The sequence below is a fragment of the Lasiosphaeria miniovina genome (genome assembly GCF_030549165.1).
Source record: "Lasiosphaeria miniovina strain SMH2392-1A chromosome Unknown B0T26scaffold_9, whole genome shotgun sequence".
NCBI classification, from domain to species: Eukaryota; Fungi; Ascomycota; class Sordariomycetes; order Sordariales; family Lasiosphaeriaceae; genus Lasiosphaeria; species Lasiosphaeria miniovina.
The window spans coordinates 1581747-1602676 of record NW_026848228.1 but is presented as its reverse complement, the minus strand read 5'-3'; the positions used below and the strand labels follow the sequence as shown (position 1 = coordinate 1602676).

The following is a 20930-nucleotide window of genomic DNA, read 5'->3' as shown; positions in this document are numbered from 1 at the left end:
GGCGTGCAACCTGACCCAGCTTTACCGGAATCGGGTTTATCTCCATGCCCGGAACCCAACGCACCGCACGCACTGGATGGTCCCCAGTGGAGGGGAAACTGAGGTGGACGCAAACGGATCGTCCCATCAGACGACTAGCGCGGCATGAGCCTGCAATCCCAATAATTCAGGTAAAGGCAGTACTGGTATTCAATGTAATCAATACCGGCCACCGGCCACCGGGCGACTATTACCAAAAGGCTACCTACCTAGTCAGTCCCAGACCAAGAGTTACCTACCGGCCTAGTAATAAAGCCTCCCCCGCTTCTTCTGTCCCGGCACACCGAGCATGAAGTCGCCGCTCTCTGAGCCATTGGAGTTTGGGTTTGACTGGGTGCGACACAAACACTGAACACACCTAGGTATAACTAACACCTACCTGCCCAACAAGAGGGGAACCTTAACTTGGCGTGCGAGCGCAGGAAGGCGGTGCAGATGTGAGCAGTCCAGATCCAGTCCAGTCAAACTCGCAACACACTACGACACCACGACAAGTCACAGAAGCTTTGAAGAGAAAGCATGGGACTCGAAGACATCAAGACCGAAGAGGCCGAGGCGGCCTCGCCGGTGCCCTTCCGCATATGCATCGTGGGCGGCGGCATCGGCGGGCTGGCGACGGCGCTGTTCCTGCACCACTTCTGCGGCCACCTGGACATAACCGTCGACGTCTATGAGCAGGCCACCGAGTACCGCGAGCACGGCGCGGGCATGGGGCTCGGCGTCAACGCCACCAAGCTCCTGCACCGCATCGGCCTCGGCGAAGCCTCCAACGCCATCTCGGGCACCCGCGACGGCATCTGGTTCACCATCCGCCGCTTCGACAACAGCGCCGAGATCACCACCGTCTCCGCCAACGACAAGGGCAGCGTCCGCTACGTCGCCGTCTCGCGCGCCGATCAGCTTCAGATCTTTCTCGACGCCGTCAAGCAACGGGGCGCCGCCAAACTGCACACTACCAAGCGGTGCAAGGCCGTCGAGGTGAGACAGCCCGATGTCCCTTTCCATTTCCAGGCTAATCGGGTCGACGGCGAGAACGAAACGGGAGAGAGGCTAACTACAAAAATCAAATCCAGGACCTGGGCCATGTCGTGCGGGTCAAGTTCGAAGACGGCACATCCACAGACGCCGACCTCGTCATCGGGTGCGACGGCATCCACTCGGCCATCCGGCAGCAGTTCATCCAGGACAAGGCCGTGTACTCGGGCAAGGTGCTGTACCGCGGGCTGGTGCCCATGTCGGAGCTGCCGCAGCCGTGGCCGCTGCCGTCGCACGCCGTCATGTGGGTGTCGCCGGGCAAGCACCTCGTCGCCTACCCCATCTGCGCCAACAAGACGCTCAACGTCGTGGCCTGCGTCGCCAAGGCTGAGGAGGACATCCCCGACCTCAAGGAGAGCTGGACCAACACGTGCGACCGCGCCGAGGTCGAGGCCGACTTTGCCGAGTTTGACGACCTGGCCACCAAGGTCATCTCGCTGCTGCCCGCCCGCCCGTCCAAGTGGCGCATCAACGACCGCGACCCCGTGCCCGACTGGACCTTTATGGGCGGCAAGGTGGCCCTGCTGGGCGACGCCGCCCACGCCATGGTCCCGCACCAGCAGGCCGGCGCCGGCCAGGCCGTCGAGGACGGCTACATCATCGCCAAGGCCCTCACCGAGTACCTGCTCCGCAGCAACAACAACAACAACAACAACAACAACAACAACAACAACAACAACCAGACAAGCCTACGGTCGTGGATGGAGCTGTACCAGCGCGTGCGGCTGCCGCGGGCGCAGCGCGTGCAGGAGACGAGCCGGCTAGCGGGCGACATCCTGCAGGCACAGACGCCGGCCATGAAGGGCCGGGCCTTCGACGACAACATGCCCCTGCTGGCCGAGGGCGTCAACAGCATGATGAAGTGGATCTTTGCCGAGGACATTGACGTCGCCTTTGACAAGCTCAAGGCCGAGATAGTGCCGCCGCCGCCGCCGCCCAGAAGGACGTGGGCGCGCAGGATAGCGGGCTGGTTCTGTCTGTAGATAGGGTTATTGTTGTCGTGGGTTGGTTGGTAATCAAGGACCAAGGTACTCAAGGGTACTTTTAGACAGCTCAGGGGCAGAGTTGGAAACGAAGTTACGAAACAATGCAGTTTTTTTTTCCCACGAGAACTGAGTGGCTGACTAGCTGACTGGCTAGGATAACAGCCGTATGCGCATTGCGTGCCGCATGTCGTGCGACCTGGCAATCTTGTGCCCCCCTCCCTTCTAACCAAGGGAGGCTTTTCCCAGAAGTCCCAAGTGTAACGTCAGATCTGCCCGGTGCCCAACATGGCACAGCTCAATATATTCTTCGAGGCCTTGTCAATAACCAGCCACTTTCCGTTGTCACCTCACCCCATGTCTCTGTATCTATCCAACCAGGTGCATGCATACCCTTGTTCTGGCCTATCCCCGTCTAGCGTCTTCCTCGTCGTCCAGGTTCACGAGTCATGACCCCCGGCACGGCAGTTCCATTCTTTCCCACCAGCAATCAATTACCATTGGCCCTGCCCTGCCCTGCCCACATGGAACCCGCTCCGGCTCTTCCTGTCATGCAACGAATCGGAAAGACATTGTGGCAGAGTGATTTAATGCACCAGATTAGAAATCTTGTCTCTTCGGAGGCGTTTGTTCAAATCAGGCCAATGTCGATTATTATCTTCTTTTTGCACTTTTTGCTTTGAATCTAGGGGATTCTTTTCTTGGTGTGCCAGGGTGGATAGAGAATTCTAGTTTCTCTCTGCAGTATTCTATTCCTCCCCTTGGAAGGTTTCAGATGGCTAGGAGTGAGACTTTCTCTGGTTCGAGTCTAGCAGCGGGTGATGTACCTGTTCGATTTGTTCTTTGTTAGCGAATCAAGGTTGTTGCGAGTGGGTGTATTATTTGTATACTTTTGTGGCGCTTACTATAGCTAGACCATTCTTACATGTAGCTCCCTAGCTTTGTTTAGTACGGAAATAGACGGAACTGCTCTCTCTTGTATTTATTGGGTAGAAATTTGAAACAGGCGATACAGAGAGACAAGGACTGGGCATAGCTCCACGATTCAAGCTGAATAATTATGTGTAATCTTAGGATTCTCAGCTCGGAATGCATGAAAATGATACCAGTCCCCCGAGGCTCCTCTTTCGATTCTGTCTCCTCGGCTCCTTGAAACGTTCCCAGGAAGCAAATAATCAAAGAGCACTGTTATGCATCCCAGTTTAATTACACGGCAGCGAAAAAACGCTACCAAGCGAGTGGAACAGCCACTAGGATAGCAAAAGTTCAAGCAGACACGCACAGTTAATCACAAGCATATGGTACAGTCTCTCCCTAAAGCAACCGAAATTCATTATTAGCTCCCCGACTCCTCGTCCACTACGCGACATGCCACCTCGGCTGGGCTTCTTAGCCACGCTCATAATAGTGCCTAGAGTAGGCCTCGGCTTGGGGAGAAATCTCTGCAGCGGTTATAACTTCTCCAGTACGATGGCAGCGATGCCCGCGACCAAATCGTATCCTCACTCTCTTTTTCCTTGTCCAAGGCGAGACCCAGTCTGCACACCAGCAGTTGACCTTCAGTATAAGCCTAGCCGTAATTATGGGCCAATAGCTTCTCCGGCGCGATGTAGAATTTTTGTCACCGGATTTGAAAGAAGTGGTTTGGATGAGGCTGCGCCGCCTTGATATATGTTATCTCCCCAAATCCTCAGAAGAATTTTTTTTGACGGCGAGAGAATACGTCATCTTTCCAAATTCCTGAGAGAAATTCGTTGGCGGCGGGAGGCGGCAGGCGAGCTTGTTTTTCGGTGACGTTGTAACGCCCCCATGTTAGAAGACTTAGATCTTCCCCTCCCCCCCCGGGGGGCCGCACCGAGTATTAGAAGGAGCGAGGAATGGCAGCCCCAGCCAGGCCGGCTGGGGTGCTGGTCTAAGACCAGACCGCTGGCGGTGGTGGACTACCGCCCTCGCCTTCATCGTGTGCGACCCTTCTGGGTTTCTGGTTTACTATACTCAAACACTTGGAAAGTCAGCTCTGATCCCTTACACGTCTTGTTCCGTTCGTGTTATTGGCGAGGTGCAATAAGGCTAGCAGTGTGCAGAGAATAGGAGATATTTGACGTGTAGAAAATACAAGAGCGTTGGGCATAGGGCTGAAAACAGCTAGAAAATAGCGGCTCGAAAAAACCGCAACGACTCCGGCCAGCACGGTGAAGCTGAGTCTGAGGAGCTCAGGGTCTCCTATATTTCGCATCACAGATTAGTATCATGACATTCATCGGGGGAGGGGACGCAGCTGTAGGCGAGAGAAGGTGGGGGCAGGTGTTTGGATTTTGGAAATTACCTCCGTCGGCCTTGTGTGCGGCCATCTTGAAAATGATGAGGCCGAAAAACACGACCCACGAGACGGAGAGGAAGAAGTACTGAAACCGCTGCATCTTGGGCGGGTTTATGTCTGGTGGGGTTTGTGACTGGTGCGGTTATGTGTGGTTGTGAAAATGTGTCTTGGTGTGGCTGGGGAAAGAAGGTGCCTGGGGAAGGTCTCGAAGTTTAAAAGGAGGAAGTCTATTCAGACTATAGGCAACGCCTACTCGGACTGTAGGCAGAAAGACGCTTAGGCCGCGCCCAGCAAAACCCCAATTCTTGCACCAAGAAAGGCACTAATTCCCGGGACGAAGCCATACGCGATTTAATCGGGAAGGTCTACCTACAACTTGATACCATAGAGTAACCAGCACTTCTGTCCTGGCAGTTGTAGATCGATCCGGGGCTCTATCTGCATAGTGCATGACGATAAGATCGGCACGGAATTCGTGTGGCGATGTAATCGACATTATGCTAGGAGAAGATAGGTTCAGCAATGACCACAATTGCTATGATGAGGTTACCATTTGCAAGTACGCATCTATTTGCTCGCCGTCCATGCAGAACAGCGACTTTCCGAACTCTAACTACAGTGTTTGTCGCTATTCGTTCCCTTCGTAAATGACAACCACCAAGGTACCTATGCAATTCGATGTTTTCGGGTTTCCTCACATCTGACGTGCCTACCCGAACGATGCAGTGCACCCCAACCAGATCGATACCGAGACGCGAGAAGGCGGCGCATGCTAATGCCGACGGGCTCCGACACGTTGGACAAGCTGCCTGTTGTGAAACGTTGGCCCTTTTATCTTTTATCTTCGGCCGACGACGGCGGCCCCCAATCGGCCGTTTCATCCTGACTAATCCTAGCGAATACGTCCGAGGCTTCGGCCGAGCTGAACAATAACCAACTGCCCACCAACTACGACTTCCCGTTTCACCGCTTACCAAATCCACTGCGCACGCCTTGGTCTGAATGGATTGCTCCACCTTGAAATGCAGAGCGCCACCCAGCCGCAGTACCGCTCATTTGGTGCAGGGCAGCAGGGCCGTTGGCGGCTGGAGTTTGATTCGGGAGAGGCCTTCCAGCCTGACCTGCCGATTTGTCACCTTGTCACCTTGTACTCCGGCCCCTACAAGTTCCGAAACCCGCTTCCACCTGCTGGGTCGTGCAACGTCAAGCTCCCTCCAGCTCCCAGCTATAAAGGGGCCTTTGCCCACGCCAGAGCTTGGCTGGTTTTTGATTCTTGCCATCACCACATCAGTCCCAGTCCTACCCAATTACCATTCTCGCTTTCTGCCTACTAGACTTGACTCTTGCCTAGCTACCTAGCCTCGCACACAGACACTATGAGCAGCAACGCCATCACCAAGGTCGCCTTGGCCGGTGTAAGTGCAGCGTCCACCCGATCTGTTTGGGTCAGTTCTAAACTTGAAAATGAATCTCGCAGACTGACATGAAACCAAATTACAGGCCGCGGGCAATCTCGGCTCCGTCATTCTCAAGCAGCTCCTCGCGGACGGCTTCAAAGTCACAGTGCTCACCCGCGAGGGTAGCACCCACACCTTTCCCGTCTCCGTCACTGTCGCACACGTCGATTACGACTCAGTCGACTCCCTCGCCAAGGCCCTGAAGGGCCAAGACGCCGTTGTGGCGTCGGTCGGCAACGCAGCGCTGCACAAGCAGCAGGTGGCACTCGTCGAGGCGGCCGCAAAGGCGGGCGTCAAGCGCTTCATCCCCTCCGACTTTGGGTCGAACACGGTCCACCCCAAGGCCGCCGCGCTGCCCGCCTACGCCAGCAAGGTGGCGGTGCAGAAGCTGCTCCAGGAGAAGGCGGCGGCCGACCCCAACTTCACCTACACGGTCGTCATCAACGGGCCGTTCCTCGACTGGGGCGTGCAGGTGGGCTTCCTGATCAACCTCAAAAAGAAGCAGGTGACGCTGTACGACGGCGGCGACCGCCACTACAGCGTCACCACGCTGGGCGGCATCGCCAAGGGCGTCGCCGGCGTCCTCAAGAAGCCTGCCGAGACGGCCAACCGACCGGTCTACATCCAAGAGACGACCGTCAGCCAGCGCAGGCTCTACGAGCTGGCCCAGAAGACCACGGGCGGGCCCGACGGCTGGACCGTGCAGGAAGCGAACACGGCGGACATCCTGGCGCTGGCCGAGGCCGAGAAGGCCAAGGACCCGCACTCGTTCAAGTTCATCATCGTCGCAGTCTACGCCGACGGCTACGGGTCGCTGTTCGACAAGGAGAAGCTGGACAACGAGCTGCTGGGCGTCAAGGAGCTGACCGACGAGGAGGTGCAGGAGATAGTCGACCGCGCTGCCTAGAGAGGGTGGTGGTTGAGCTGGGCCGAGCAGACTACTCGCCGAGTTGTGTCGAGGGGGCTTGGTTGGGCTGAATAGGACGGTTTCGACTCACACGTGTAGTCACCATGCGGATTGCACTAGACCTAATCAAACCAATGGATCATAGAAACTTTTTCTTGACATGCTTGAACAAGCTGCAGCTAAGCGGGACTCCGCCGACGCAATGCCCAATCTGGACGGAATTCGGAGGTCCGCCCAGGCGCCGTCTGCGCCATCTCCTTTTGTTGCCCTGCTGCTCCAAAGTGTGCCATTAAACTCTGCCCCACAGTTTTTAGCTGCGTTTACGATCTTTTCCATTCCCCCCTTCGCATTCAGCTACGTGCTTGCTGTGTGTTGGTCTAGACTCCGCCGCCTCGGCGGAACAAGACACAAAAGAAAAGGACGGAGAGATGGCCCAGCTGAAAGTGACCACTAATTAATTACTATGCTTGCCGCTTTACCCAGGTCCGGATAGATGATTGGGTACCCTTTCCAACTCATCATTAAGTAGGTGTCTTGATAAGTAAGTTAAGTAGTATGAATACGGATAAACAAGTGGCCTAGCCAATCACTGGGGGGGTGGGGGGTTCTACTCCGTAATGCACATGCATCTGCTGTATGGCTTGATTGGTTGTTTGGTTAGCTGGCTGAATGGCTGGCCGGCCGGCGACTTGCTGACAAATTGCTGCAGCTATAACAGCTTCGGAGACATTATTATTCAACGTGTGATGCCGTGCCCTCGGAGACATATCACATAATAACCGAACCGAGCACGAGGCGCCAGGCAGGCGCCAAAGCCAACCCAACACTTGCAATCTCCGTTTCAGATTTTGGGCTGCAGAAAAGGATGAGAGGTAGCCAGCCTCGTTGCTCGGCTCGGACCTCGGGCGAGCGTCCCGTTGGTGTGTTACGCGTATTGATCAGTAATTGAAACCACACACATAGCCTCCCACCCTCGTTTATTGTCACGACGTCTGTTGCCTAGTCGTCTCGGCGTGCGGGCTCACTGCTGTGGATATCTCCGACCGACAAACGCCAAGTATGATCTGTCGAAAGGAGCTGTCCGCGGAAAGCTGCTTGGCTTGTGCTCGTGTCCTCGGCCCAGACCCTCTCTTGTGATTCCCTTGCCCTCGGCGCGCGAGTCCTTTCTGGCGGGGAAAATGTCATGTTTGTCTTCAGGCCGTGTGCTCGAGTGCTGACTGGCGTGTGTTCGTTCGTGGTTTTCGTGTATTCAAGTCTGTTGGCTCGTTGCTGCCATTCTGGACCTGCCACGTTGGAAACTCAGATCTCGGGTGCACAGCCTGATTATTCTCTGGTTATATGACTATCTTGTTGGAGACACGGGTACTTGGAACTAATACAGAGCTTCACGACACAAAGCGAAATGCACTAAGGGTGTTACTGAATGCCATCTCGCAGAGACTGCATGCGGTTCCGTTGCCGCTAAGCAGGCTGATGGCAAGTTCGAGGTTTTCAGCATCGGCAACCTATTCCCTAAACCTGGTCAAAGAAGCAGTTGATGTATTTAGATGAGCAAGTGAGTCTAGGTAGGGGTGCGATTGTTAGCTGCACGGTAGGTTTGAGGGCAGTTTGCGAGTACTTCACCACCTCAAGGGAACATCGAGAATGGAAAGAACTTAAGCAGCTACTTGACTAGACTGTCAAGAACTGCGCGGTGCAAGTATCTAACCAAGGTATCTGGTTGTCTTGCCTGCCTGAGGTCCTACAATAATTAACGTGTCTCCACCTGCCTGCACCTTGTCTAGGTCGGCCAACTCGCGTCTCTAGATGCGTAACGGAAACAAAACAAACGAATAGGCAACGGCGATGACGAGACGAAGGCTCCACTCGGGAATTTTCAGTCATGCACGAGCAGCCCTCTGGGGTTGTAAGTATTCAGCCTGTCTCATCCTCGCCCATCGATTCTTCCTTTCCCACTCACGCGTGCCGGCCGTCTTCCTAGACAGGCTGGCGCTCTGCTAGCGATCAAGAAGGCTGGCAGGGGGGCTATGGGGGCCTGCATTGCACTCCGTGGGCTCCCATGGTTTGTGTTAGCCTCTGGCGTGCCACAACTAATTTTTGATAACCACCCGCTCGCTCACTGTCTTTTTCCCTGTGCTCGCTACCTGCGGGTAGCGACGTGGAGAAGGAGGCTGATTTGGGGATTTCTCGTCTATACTTCGCTGCTCCTAGGCCTTCATAGCTGCCTCACGTACAAAAGCAAAACATACGACGCCTCTGTACGAGTTATGAGGCCCGTCTTGTCTCCTGCTACACCAAATTCGGCTATGGCATTTACTAGCTTGTCGCGGTCCTCGAGCTTCTCGTTGACCTTTGCTCCAATGTTCAAGCCATGTCTAGAGAGTAAGAGGCAGAATGCCCTTTTAATCCCCAACAATTCTAGGGGCGATGCCGCCTGGACCGAACGCATGAGCCTTCTGTCATCTCTCATGGCAGGAACTCAGTCGAGTCGAACTTTGCATGGGGAAGTGAGCTATTCCGTGCTCAAATATACCTAATTAAAACACGGCCAAGGCTGTCAAGTTCATCGCCAGCCGCCATGTTGCTTTCAAGAAGCCGGCATCTCATGTGAGCGGGTAAACGAGACCGAGTTCGTGAATGGCGAACTCATTTGAGTACCTACCTTGCCTACCTTGCCTGCATTATTCAATTTGATGTCACCCACAAGACAACCTTATCACTAATAATCCAAATACCAAGAACCTGTCAAGACGCAAGAATACTTGTGTTCATCCCTCAGGTAGGTACTGCCATTTTTTTTTATCTATCATTGAGAAGATCAGTTTGGATACTCTATTGTCGCCTAGATTTGAGCCACTTTGAGCCACATTTGAAGCCGTAGTCGGCATGCCCCCTGTTCGGCTGAACTTCAAATAACCCCTGTATGGCCGAACTTCGAATACCCCCTGTACGGCTGAATCCCTTGCTGAAAAGGGTTTTCTTTTGTCCTTTTCCTGAAGTATAAGAAGGCCTTCATTCGTGTATTACTAGACTTGATTTAACCAGACAATTAATGCGCTGTAAACTTCGATCGCGTGCAACATCTATTCAACTAAACAGCCGCCTCATTCAGTTCAGGCCGCTCATCGACCCGATCTTACAGAAAGACATTGGTGATGTGGTGGCGGCTCAACGGTCGTAAGTCTCATTGCTAAAAGCGGTCTTATTTTAATTTTTTCCAGTGGTGATGAGAATGATTAGTAAGGAGGTAGCGGGCCCCAACGTCCCAACTCAGATGCAAATTCCGAAGGTCGCCAGGTAGGAACCCTTACCCTGGGACGCACGGATCGGATCCGCTTCTCCCAGGTTTGACGCCCCCGCACCCCACCGCGGGGCACTCACTTCAGCTACCCCGTTCAGGTGCTGCCACCCCACAGTCGCATCCAACCGAGCCTCGCGACTCGCAAACCTCCCGGCGCCAGTACCCTCTCTGTCCACCTACTTGCTTGACTAAGAACAGAGAACCGCTAGACGGGGGGGAAAAAATGCCAGGCGAAGGCCAAACAGTTAGCGCCGCCGCAGGGGGGCTGGGCATCTCGCTGTCGTACGCGCCCGACGGCGTCGGCTACAAGCTGCTCGAGCTGCCGGCGGAGCTGGCCGAACTGCTGGAGCGCGGCGATGCACCGGTGTATGTCTTCCCTTCTCTCTCTCACACCCTGCTCTCACCCATCCCTTTCCCTTCCCCTTCCCATTCCCCCAGAACAAAAAACCACCCCCTCACTAACCCAGCCGCCTCGCACCAAGACTCACCCTAACCTCGTCTCCCGCGGCGGCGCTGCTTAAGACGGCCGACAAGACGTACTCGCTGCGGCAGAAGAACACGTCGAACGCGCTGATCCTGCTGGCGCCGGTGCAGCAGCAACAAACCGCCGAAGGCGAAGACGGGTCGCCAGCAATGGGCCTGCACGCCATCGCGACGGTGCACGAGACGATCGAGCTCGTGCCGGGGACGGGGGAGGCGGCGCCGGCGCCGGTAGTGCGGGGCAAGTGGCATGAGAAGTTTGGGAGGACGCGGTAGCGCAGTCGATCGGCCAGCAGAGGGGAGTGGGAAGATGAATACAGTGAGAAAAGAATAAAATAGAAATTCGGAAGGATGGTACTAGCAAGCAAGCATCTTCAGAGTAAACGGGGTGCTGGATGGATGCATGGATGGGAGCCTAGGCCATGTACGATCTACGAATACTGTATGTAGCACACTGGCTAGAAAAGGCCATGATACATGCCATCCCCGCTCACGACATGCAGGACCTGTCTCGATGAAGACTCGTCCTTGGTTAATTAGCCTACAGTCTCATAGAAACGCGGACCAACAGATTGTCCTACTAAAATCCTATTTCGCTATATCGCCCAGACATAACTGACACCTCATCGATATATGTTAATGTACAAACAGAACCCAATAAAGGGGGGACCGGCTCTCTGCAAACTGGGGAGGTGATGCATCCCCGGCTCATGCCCGTATCACCAACCTCAAGCTCCAGAGCTTTCTGCTCAAGCGGCAATCGTCGACTAGCTCTCATCTACGCAGACACCTCCAATATCTCACAGAAGCCGTGATGCCTCACTTTATTACATGTACTAACAGAATGGGCCCAATATTTAGCGTCACAAAAGTAATACTAACAACAGCTATACTAACAACAGCTAGACTGGACGAGGCAATACCAAGAGCTGTCTTGATGCCCCCAAGCCATTCCCGAAAGAGACCATGGCTCCTGCTGCTCAATAATGACGTGATGCAATCCCAAGCTAGTATATCAACCCCGACAACCATAACCCCCAATTCTTTTGCCGACCAAAACGCCGTAAAGGATAAAGATCAGTGTGCGGTGGGCGGTTTCCCGTTCCGACGACCGGCCGTTCAGAGACGCCTTCCGAGTTTCCAACCGTGTTTCCTATCCCCAGGACGCACCCTTTGTCACGCAACTGTTCCAACTCCAAACAACAGAAGTTATTGCGCATTAAAATCGCTAAATTCTTCAAGCCAATATACTCCCTCTACGATTTTAGGTGGCACCCCTTCCTACGCGGCACCGCCAACATTGCCAGGACGCATATTATTCCTCGGAGAAGCCACTTGGTACGAATGGCCTGTATTGGACAGGTCTCGTTGGTACGGAGAGGCGTACCGGGGTTGGGGTCTGACACTATCGCTTGTCAAGTCATTGACGTCGAAATCTCCGGGCCCTCTGCCATCTGCTAGGTCTCTCACCCGGTTGCGCTGTCTAGCGTTGCCAGCTTTGCCTGGTTCAGGCTGAGGGGGAAAGGGACCAAAGGGGTTTGCAGGATCCATGTCCAGGTGGTTCAGTAGAGGAGGCAGGCCAACGAAAGAAAGGTAGTTGGCTGGATTGAGCTCTGCTGCGTGACGAGCAGCATGAGGAAACGGATAGGCGAAACGGTCATAGGCGAAACGGTCATGTCCTCCATCGTTGAGTGGAGGGCCAAGCCCATTAATACGGCCGTCCAGAATGTCACTCATGTCCTCAAGTGGCTCCAGTTGATCCAAGCCAGCAGGAGGCCGCAATGCCTCCAGTCCTCCTGCTTCAAGGTGATCCACCACGGCCCTGCGGCGCTCGCCGGGGGCAAGCGCCGCTAGCGCCTGGCCAAAACGGCGCCGAACTATCTCGGGTCGTTGCCTGGCAGGTACTGCTTCTGCCACACGCATGACATTCTGGAGCGTCCGGTCGTCTCGAACTCGTTGACGAATGCGGTTTCGAACTTGTCGATGGATGTCCTCGACGTGTTGAGCGACATTCTGTCCTTGCTGTTGAGCGACATCCTGTCCTTGCTGTTGAGCGATATGCTGTACTTGCGGTACCGGTTGTTGAGCCTTCTGCCTTCGCGGCACTTGGTGGACTGCAGGTTGGAAGTTTTGGAGATGCTCAAATTCGCCAGCAATTTTGGGGGATGGCGGGGCTTCTGGCACCGGCCTATGGTAGTGAACTAGCGACAAAGATGATAATTAGTACGACACGAACCGGCTGCCTCGAAGGAATTTAAACCCTCAAACATACCGTGTGGCAATGGGGAAATTGGGACCGCGCCAATTGCAGGGTGTGCCGGCTGTGCTTTCTGCAGGGGGGTTTGAGGGGGGACGGTGGGTGGGACGACGGCATATGGGTGACGATGTATGACATGATGTATGAAGTTGTGTGGAGGAATGACAGCCGCAGCTCGGCCAAGATTCTGGCGGCGCTTCTCGTCTTCCAACACGGCGTCAGAGAACTTGATCTCGAAAAGTTCGGCTTTGACGTGCGGGTTTTTCTCGGTGGCTTGTTTCCGAGCTTTCTCCTCAGCTGCCCGAACCTCGTCCGCATGCCGCTTCTCGACGCTATCAAACAGGGGACAGTTGCCTAATCTCCCACCCCTATTTTGATCGTCAAAATGGCGGTAGTCACACGACTCTGAGCAGACGTAGCACTGGATATTTCTACATCCGTTGCGTGTGCACATCATCTTGTTGCATCCATTCTCCTTGATGAATGGTGTGTTGCCTAGCTGTAGTCAGTCAATGAAGCGAGGGGGGGTCGTTGCTCTCACATTTGTTACATGTGCGGATCATGGCCTTCGACATGGCCTCTTCTATTTGGCGTCGAGCACTGTGGCCCCCCTCCCGTACTACCTCTTCGCAGGTCTTGGGTATGTGGGTCACTTGCCGACACAGCCGGCAGCTTACCACTTCGCATTGGGGATTGTCGCACTTGAACTCCTTGTTCTCCTCCACCGGAGGATATTCGGCCGCATAAGGGCAAAAGGGGCATGTCTCGAGGTTCTCAATACCCGCCATGCGTAGAATGGCCTCCTGCTCAATCCGCTCCAAGGCAGCTGCCAGGTCCTTAGTCAAGAATATCTCCCTCTGATCCCGCGAGAAGCCCCCCGTGCAGCCGTCCATGGACATGCACGCGAGGTGATATTTGGAAAGGCCAACCTCGGTCTCCGCCATTCGCTTCGTGCAGCCGCGGCAGAACCAGTGAATCTCATCGCCATTGCAGTGAACCATTCTGTTCAGAGGAAATTCGTCAAAACAACACCCACACTCGGACATTGTTCCTCCTGCTTTTGCTCGATTGATATTATCGAGTTCCTCTTGCTCCTGGCGGCTTTTATCTGCTCGTATGGCGGCCTTGTCTTGGCAAATCTTTTGCGCAGCGTGAAATTCGGCTAGGGCGTCCTTATAGGCTGGATGCCGTTCCATCCCTAGAAACTCTACCTCTATATCAAGCGGCTTGGTTGGGACTTTCTTGGGTGCAAACGGCGAGTTCGCCTCTCCGTCTGCGTAGGCGGTATCCAAGGCCATGTAAGTTTGGAAAAGGTACTCATTTTTCTCTTTGAGAACCTTCTGCAGGTCGTGTACATAAATGAAGGGGAACTCGACCGTGAGCAATTTCTTGCTATTGGCGCGTGGCTGGGTTAGTATGAGATGGCTCTGGGGCAGGACGGTATGGGGCGAATGCTTCAGAGCCTTCCACTTACGTGACCTGGCGATATACTCTTAGGTAGTGGGAGTGGTGATTGATGATGAGATCTCCCGGCGCACGGTTCACGAACCGTTTCTCGGCACCTCCAGAGTCGTCCTTTTTCTCCTCCACGTTGCGCTTTCGTTTGAGCAACTTGGCCCGCTTCGGATACGAGATACCCCTTTCCATAGAATCCAGAACGGCAGTGATAAGTTGGGCATGTTCCCACTGGTACTGGGCAGCGAGTTCCTTCAGATGGTCTGGGCACATGTCTGGGAAACAGCTCAGAACCGCACTCTCACACTCCAGCTGCAGATCGTTGCTGACGTGCTCAAGATGAGCTTTGGGGGGCTCAAATTGCTCCATGTTTTGCGCACTAGAGTAACTCGTTAGAACCTGTCGGTATCAATTGCGTTTTAGGGGCTCTGGGGCGCCTAGAATAACATGGCCGTACTCCTTCCGCCTGCATTTCGTGAGCCGCCTTACACCCTTTTTTAAGGTAGCCCACGGAGAACGAGAGAAGATGCCACCCATGTGACCAAAGGCCCGCACGCTGGTTGCGAGATTGTCTTTTCTAGTTGGGAAGGTTGCGGCTGTCTGGGTTCGCAGATTGAGGAGAGGAACAAGGCTAAAGTGAGGACAGGCAGGCCTTTGGAGGGGAGTTTGAGCAGCCTGTAGCTTTGCAGAGAGCAGGACAGAGAACAGAAGCTGTTGCCCGAACAGCAAACAGAAGCTGGACTAGTATCAACGAGGGGTGCAGCGTCCACGCGCCGAGGCATAGTCAAGGCGGCACACCACCCACGCTGTTGCTCCTCTGGCGAGGCGACCGAACAAAAAGGTCGAAACCAAAATGTGAAGGAACCGCGCTGAACCGTTGGAGCAGGAAACGAGGATACAGGGCGAGAAATGAAACAGGCCTCGTCTTCTCGGGGCTGCGGGTGCAGCACACCGAATTCTCGATTTTCCGAGCTGCGGCAGTCTGCGCGCAGTGCAGTCGTCGACGGCCGAGCTCGGCCAACACTTGTTGGCCACGGCCTCGCCCGAAGGCAACTCAACGGCAGGGAGAAAACCTTGTCGGCTTCCTAAGAGCATGGCCGGGGGAAGGAGATGGGCTCAATGGCACGCAAAGGTAAAAAAGGTAGAGAAGTTCCAGACTCACTTTTGCAAGCCACCCATGAAGCCTAAAAGGCCAGGCTCGGCCCCAAAAATACATTGGTCGTCGCCGTCCATGGATGCACTGGAGACGGCGGACCGGCAGCGGCGTGGGCGGGGCAGTCAGTCGGTGCAGTTGGCGAGAGGATGCGAAGCTGGCTCGCTAGAAATTAAAGAATAAATAGAAGAAGAAGAAAGAGCCTTTCTCCAACAAGATATCGCTCACGTTTGGGTTTCGGGCGTGTAGCAAGGTCGAGGTAGTCGTCGAGGGGCACCTAGCGAGCTGAGGGCCGAAAAGTCACGAGCCAGGGCTGGCTAGCTAACACCCGTTAGTGCCTGCGGTAGCCGAATAGAATCGCTGGGCAACGAGTAATGGTGAGGTGAGGAGCTAGCGGGGCTGCTGCCAGCGCCCGCGCGCACACAGCCTGGGAAGGCAGGCCGGCCTCAATTCTGCAAGCTGCGTCGGACTAGTCATGGGCAGCTCATGTGCGAGGACCAAGGACAAAACACTATCTTCACAGCCAGTCGCCTGACATCCTCAATCGAGCCTCGGCGGAGAGAGTCCAGCAGCAAAAGATTCGATGAGGTCCGTCCGACTCTGGAGGAAATCGCGGACAAAGGCTCAAGCAAGCGCACAGGCCATACACTAAGGTCCCCCAAGTCCCAAAACCTAACGCTCCCCGTGCCCACGGACCCAATCCCCTTCGTTATTGGCTCGGTGAGCGCACCGACAGCTGAGTCGTGTGCAGCGCCACGGAATTAGTGGACCTGAGTCCCTCCCTCCGTACGTAGGTAGATGGAATATTCTCAATGGGAACTTGTCATTTCAGTCGTGGAAACACTTGGGGCAGCCGCATTTCCACGTGATGCTCCAATGATTTACTTGGTGGAAGGAAAGACAAACGCCATTTACTTGCTCCAGATAGAATCCACAACTCGTCAAATAAAGCTTTGTTTGGAGGAAACCCGGTGCCGATCATGTACTGTCGGCCGTACCGTATGTAACACCGTATTTAAAATACAGCCTAATGGTTGTTAGCGGGGTACTCGAGAAGAATCACGATGATACCAAATGAACCAGCCAGAACAGCCTTTGAAAGGTATTTATATAGGCGAGATAGGCCTCTGAGATTCTAGAATAGGAATTCTAGAAGCTATTATCTCTCTCAGCCAATGAAATTTTGGGCGAGCCTGAGCTATCGAGGCATGGAAAGTTCCTCGCCAACAAGCATTGGGGAATTGACTGCACAACATCCATGCAGTGCTTAAATGGAGCCGCACATGCCTGGCGCTGCAGCGGCTGGGATGTTACTAAGCCAAACTCATCTAAGCCAGACACATCAAATGCCAAAGTTCACGCTAAAGGTTCCTTGGTTTGTTCGCAGGCAGAAAAAAATTCGACTTTATTTTTCTCTTATATATATCCCCGTAAAAGTGGTGCAAGGCACTCCGTATACTTACGTGGATGCGCCGGTGGCGGATATACAAGACCAGTCGAGGGAGCTCCGACTACTCGAAAGGGGGGACGGACTAGGAAGTAAACAACATCCACAAAATAAACCAAAGCGCAACTGGTTGAACCTATTCCGAGAAAAATGTTGTGGCTTTCCGCTCGTAATTAAACAAACAATGGGATGCCAATCTCGATGCAACGATGCAACCTACTCGGGCATCGGCCTCTAATAACCTTTCTAGGTTTTCCCTAGCCAAGTCTCAAAACTCCAGACATCCCATCTAGACATCCTATCCAGATATCCCATCTAAACATCCCATCCACAAACCTGGAAGCATGACGCCAATTATGTGGCCAAACACCCGCGGCCACATCGGTTGTAGAATGCATTGCAAATCTAGTACTGCTCAGCCTGGGGGAGCCCTCCAGACGACATATCATAACTCCCGCATAAGCGAGCAAATCAAGACCCCGCTCTAATCGCTGCCAGATTCCTGGTAAGAATCATCGTCGTCGCTTTCGCTCCAAGGCACATCCCGCCTCCTCCTCCGCCGGGACGATGACGCCTTTGCCTTGCCGGCTGCCTGCCGCTTGGGCTTGGTACTCATCACCGACTTGCGCTTGGAAGTGCCAGACGGTGGCTCTAGTGGAGGCGACGGCGGTGGCTCCGGCGAAGACGGCGCGGGCAGCCGCCCGATGTCCGGCTCATAATAAACAGCCTCGACCTGAAGCGAGTCCTCGGCGTCGTCATCTGCGACCGGGAAGAAGCCCGAGGTCAGCTTGCCCGCCGCTTCTTCGTCGCCTTCGTAGCCGTCTAGGAGAAAACCGCCGCCGCCGCCGCCACCGCCCATGTCGTCGTCCTCCTGCCCTGTGTCTGGCGTTTCTTGGTCTTCGTCTGCCGCTTGGCCGCGGCCGTGGCGTCCAAAGACGCTGGTGCCGTCCTCGATGTGGCCGTGGTCTTTTTTGATCCGCTCCACGATGCGCAGGCCCATCAGGAATTTCCGCCACTTGGCCAAGGCCGCTTTCCTACGCTTCTCGTCCTCCTTCCTGATCCTCTCTGCTTCGTCTTTGGCGAGCTCTTCCATGACGGTGTCGTGGTACTCCTCGGCGACGACCACGCCCTGGATAACCGGGACGGCCATCCGGTTGCCAAACTCAAAGTCCACGACAGCTTCTGCGTAGTCGATCCCCAGCCGCTTGCACACCCTCATGGTACCTTGGTACGGGACGTGTACGGCGCCCTCAGGGCACATGTGCTCAACGAACAGATCGATGTTGCCGTATCCGTTCTTGGGGATTATGCCATTCTGGATCGGCGGTGGGATGATCCATTCCGTCTGCTCGAAGCTGTAGAGGCCTTGCAACACCTTCCCCCCGGTGGCGGCCTCGGCCTCGGCAATCTCGCGCCGTCGATTGGTAGTGGCTGCTCGGTAGGGGACTCTCTTCAGGGGTTGTTCGCCAGGAGTTGGCGCTCGGCCCTGCTTGTGCCATGTTTCGGCACTCTTCACCTGGACGACATCTTTACGCGAATAAACAGGCTCCTCTTGCGACGCGGCGGTCTTGGCCTTGTGCTTAAACGTCTTGACTGGTTTCGCATTTGGGAGCAGCGCTTCTTCGCGCTTGAGATGCCGTTCGAGTGCGAAGTCTTTGGACTGCTTGTAGTACTGTAGTGTCTCCTCTCCCTCCTTCACCTCCTTCTTCTCGGGTTTATTCGGCTTGAGGTCGGTGGAGTCCTCCTCCTCATCCACTTCAGTGATGGCGTGGTCCTTTCCTCCCCTGACATAACCGGCCATGGCCGTTTTGAACCAGTCAAACATATCATAGCGCTTCACTTTGCCGTGCCGGTTGTATATGGGCACCTTTTCGATGGGAACCCGCATGCCCTTGGTGCGGCCAGGCAGGGTCTGCCGTTTCAGATAGCGGACAGTGATGTCCTTGGCAGTGCCGTCTTGTGAGAACCCTATGACATATGCCATCATCTGTTTCGCCTTGTCCGCCTTGCTACCGCGAGGCTCCAGCGATTCCACCAGTCCCCTGTTAGTCCCGATCACGGATTTGACAATAGCGTCGACCGAGAGGTATTTGTGTGTGGCCGGAGACAAAACTTCGGTCCAGTAATTGGGGAAATCGAGGTCGAAGTCGTAGGCTTTCCCTCTCTTTGGTGGTGGAGGAGGTAGGTCAATAACAGAGTCATCATCGCTGTCTTCGAGATCCGTAAGAAGTTCAGAGTCCGACTCGTCCTGTTTTCTCTTGGTCGCGCGGCTCGGTCGACTAGTGGCGGCAGGTTTGGCCGATCGAGCAGGTTTTGGCTTCAAGCTAGGGCCGTTTTCGTGAAGGGCACTCGTATCCTTCTGCAGAGTATGGCCCGACGCGTTAGGGCCCTTCTCAGGGTCTGCCTCTTCGAGTCTGTTCCACCCATAACCCAATGTCTGGAGGCTGGCGACCATTCGGGCCTCCATACCTAGAGCTCTTAAAAGAGCTGTGAATAGCTGTGCTCCAACATCCCGGCTACCGGCACATTCCTGTGCGCGCTTCCTGAACTCGTCCAAGCCCTGAATACGCTCTCCAAACTTTGACGGATCATGACCCTCCTGCTTGAACTCTTTTGTCAAACGGTCCAGTCTCTCCAGAGACATGTATCCGCACTTTCGCAAGCCAGGCGCGGTGATGTAAAAGCGTTGCTTCCACCACGCTGAAAGTGCCTTCATCAGGCGGAAAAGGGGGTCTCCGTGGCTCATGTCAACGACGCCTTTTTCTAGGCGCTTGGCCGCCTCTCCCCAGTCCCGAGACGGCGGGTCTTCTGCGTTGCCCTTTCCCTTCTGCCTCTTTGCTTTGGTAGTCGGCTTCGGGCTGGCGCCTTTCTTGGGCGTCTCTTCATGATTGTCCAGCCCGCTGTTGCGCCTCCACCTGTCAACCTCGTCCCACAGCCTCGGTGGTATGTGCGAGAGCAGTATTCCCTGGACCTCTGGGTCGCATAGCCAAGAATTGCGGATCGCATTATGCCACAGCAAAAGTTGAACGTGCACACAGTGCGTAGCAATGCGGATCTTCCGTTCTAGCTTTGACGGGCCCTTCTTCCCTAGCGCATTCTCTAGCGATATCCTCGTGTCCCTCGTCAAGATCAGTTCTAGGTTGCCTGTTGGAAGAGGGCGATTCGGGATGGCGTCCTGGGGTATCAGTACGTCTTCGAATTCGATGTCCTCATCCTCGTCGTCATCGTCATCGTCGCCGGCATCGTCATTCGCCTCTCCCTCTTTGGCGGTCTGAGAGAGCTTTTGCCTTTTGGCGGGCGGATTGTCCCCAAAATCCGCATCTGACAAGGACGTCAAAGAGCTCTCGCCGTCTTGGCTGTCGTCGATTTGCTGCGCCGTCGAGCCATTGCGGGTGGATGACCGCGGGGTGGAATTGGCATCGAGATCTTCGAACAGCGTTGGCTTGCGCGGCGGAACAAAGGCGCCGGCCCCTGCTTTCCCCTTCTGCTGCTGCTTGGTTATGTCCGGGGCTGGTGGGGATCGATCGCGGACACGTTTCCGGGGGACATGTGGAGGCATTTCAGATGCAGGCTGGGTCGTGCTGAATTGGAGTTTTCGACATTTTGTTACTTCGCCGCTGCCTCTTGGGTTTTGGACGATCTTGTTGTTCTTTCGCGTAGAACGGTCGGCGCCTAGAACAGATGGCCTTCAGGGTTCTTCAAATCGTCATCAGCCTGGACGCAGGCTAAGTAGAGCAGGTCTTAATGAGTAATGTACTATATGTATGCAGTAGACTTCAAAAGGTACAAATGCCCTCCAAAAATGTACTTATCGAGGGTGTTTTGGGGTGCCGACATTGGCCGGCTGGCAGGTCCAAGCTACCAAAAACGGCACCTCAAAACACCCTCGATAAGTACATTTTTGGAGGGCATTTGCACCTCTTGAAGCCTACTGATGCACACAGCGCCCACACTGCTGTGACACAGCTGAAGCGCTCGTTCCCGGCGAAGTGCGCCAGGATCCAGGGCTCCGGGCAGGAGAAGCAAGAATGGCAAGGTATTTACGTCGGCCATGCCGCCGTGTCTCCTGCGCTGCAAATTTCCGAGACCAGCTTCG

The 20930-nt window shown here is 54.8% G+C and overlaps 6 protein-coding genes and 1 non-coding gene across 7 annotated transcripts; 5 read left to right on the top strand and 2 right to left on the bottom strand.

Moving 5' to 3' along the window:
* Positions 1 to 558: 558 nt before the first annotated feature.
* B0T26DRAFT_744937 (uncharacterized protein) lies at positions 559 to 2057 on the top strand (the record flags this gene model as incomplete). The annotated part of the gene is made up of 2 exons (XM_060444479.1): positions 559 to 1017; positions 1113 to 2057. 2 exons carry the CDS (start codon positions 559 to 561, stop codon positions 2055 to 2057), a joined length of 1404 nt encoding a protein of 467 aa, XP_060289699.1.
* A 568-nt stretch (positions 2058 to 2625) lies between these two features.
* B0T26DRAFT_t277 lies at positions 2626 to 2707 on the top strand. Its single transcript has one exon. It is a non-coding gene; the product is annotated as a tRNA-Ser (tRNA).
* A 2630-nt stretch (positions 2708 to 5337) lies between these two features.
* B0T26DRAFT_841019 (uncharacterized protein) lies at positions 5338 to 6899 on the top strand. Its single transcript, XM_060447547.1, has 2 exons — positions 5338 to 5792; positions 5878 to 6899. Exons 1-2 carry the CDS (start codon positions 5754 to 5756, stop codon positions 6739 to 6741), a joined length of 903 nt encoding a protein of 300 aa, XP_060289698.1. The 5' UTR covers positions 5338 to 5753; the 3' UTR covers positions 6742 to 6899.
* A 3252-nt stretch (positions 6900 to 10151) lies between these two features.
* Positions 10152 to 11131, top strand: B0T26DRAFT_735607 (uncharacterized protein). Its single transcript, XM_060443253.1, has 2 exons — positions 10152 to 10408; positions 10525 to 11131. Exons 1-2 carry the CDS (start codon positions 10266 to 10268, stop codon positions 10796 to 10798), a joined length of 417 nt encoding a protein of 138 aa, XP_060289697.1. The 5' UTR covers positions 10152 to 10265; the 3' UTR covers positions 10799 to 11131.
* A 1268-nt stretch (positions 11132 to 12399) lies between these two features.
* Positions 12400 to 14603, bottom strand: B0T26DRAFT_744932 (uncharacterized protein; the record flags this gene model as incomplete). The annotated part of the gene is made up of 4 exons (XM_060444478.1): positions 12400 to 12636; positions 12946 to 13274; positions 13321 to 14171; positions 14329 to 14603. 4 exons carry the CDS (start codon positions 14601 to 14603, stop codon positions 12400 to 12402), a joined length of 1692 nt encoding a protein of 563 aa, XP_060289696.1.
* Positions 14604 to 14988: 385 nt separating this feature from the next.
* B0T26DRAFT_735605 (uncharacterized protein) lies at positions 14989 to 15328 on the top strand. Its single transcript, XM_060443252.1, has one exon. It carries the CDS (start codon positions 15144 to 15146, stop codon positions 15321 to 15323), a length of 180 nt encoding a protein of 59 aa, XP_060289695.1. The 5' UTR covers positions 14989 to 15143; the 3' UTR covers positions 15324 to 15328.
* A 1867-nt stretch (positions 15329 to 17195) lies between these two features.
* On the bottom strand, positions 17196 to 20626 carry B0T26DRAFT_539138 (Rad4 transglutaminase-like domain-containing protein). Its single transcript, XM_060435563.1, has one exon. It carries the CDS (start codon positions 20391 to 20393, stop codon positions 17319 to 17321), a length of 3075 nt encoding a protein of 1024 aa, XP_060289694.1. The 5' UTR covers positions 20394 to 20626; the 3' UTR covers positions 17196 to 17318.
* Positions 20627 to 20930: the final 304 nt, after the last annotated feature.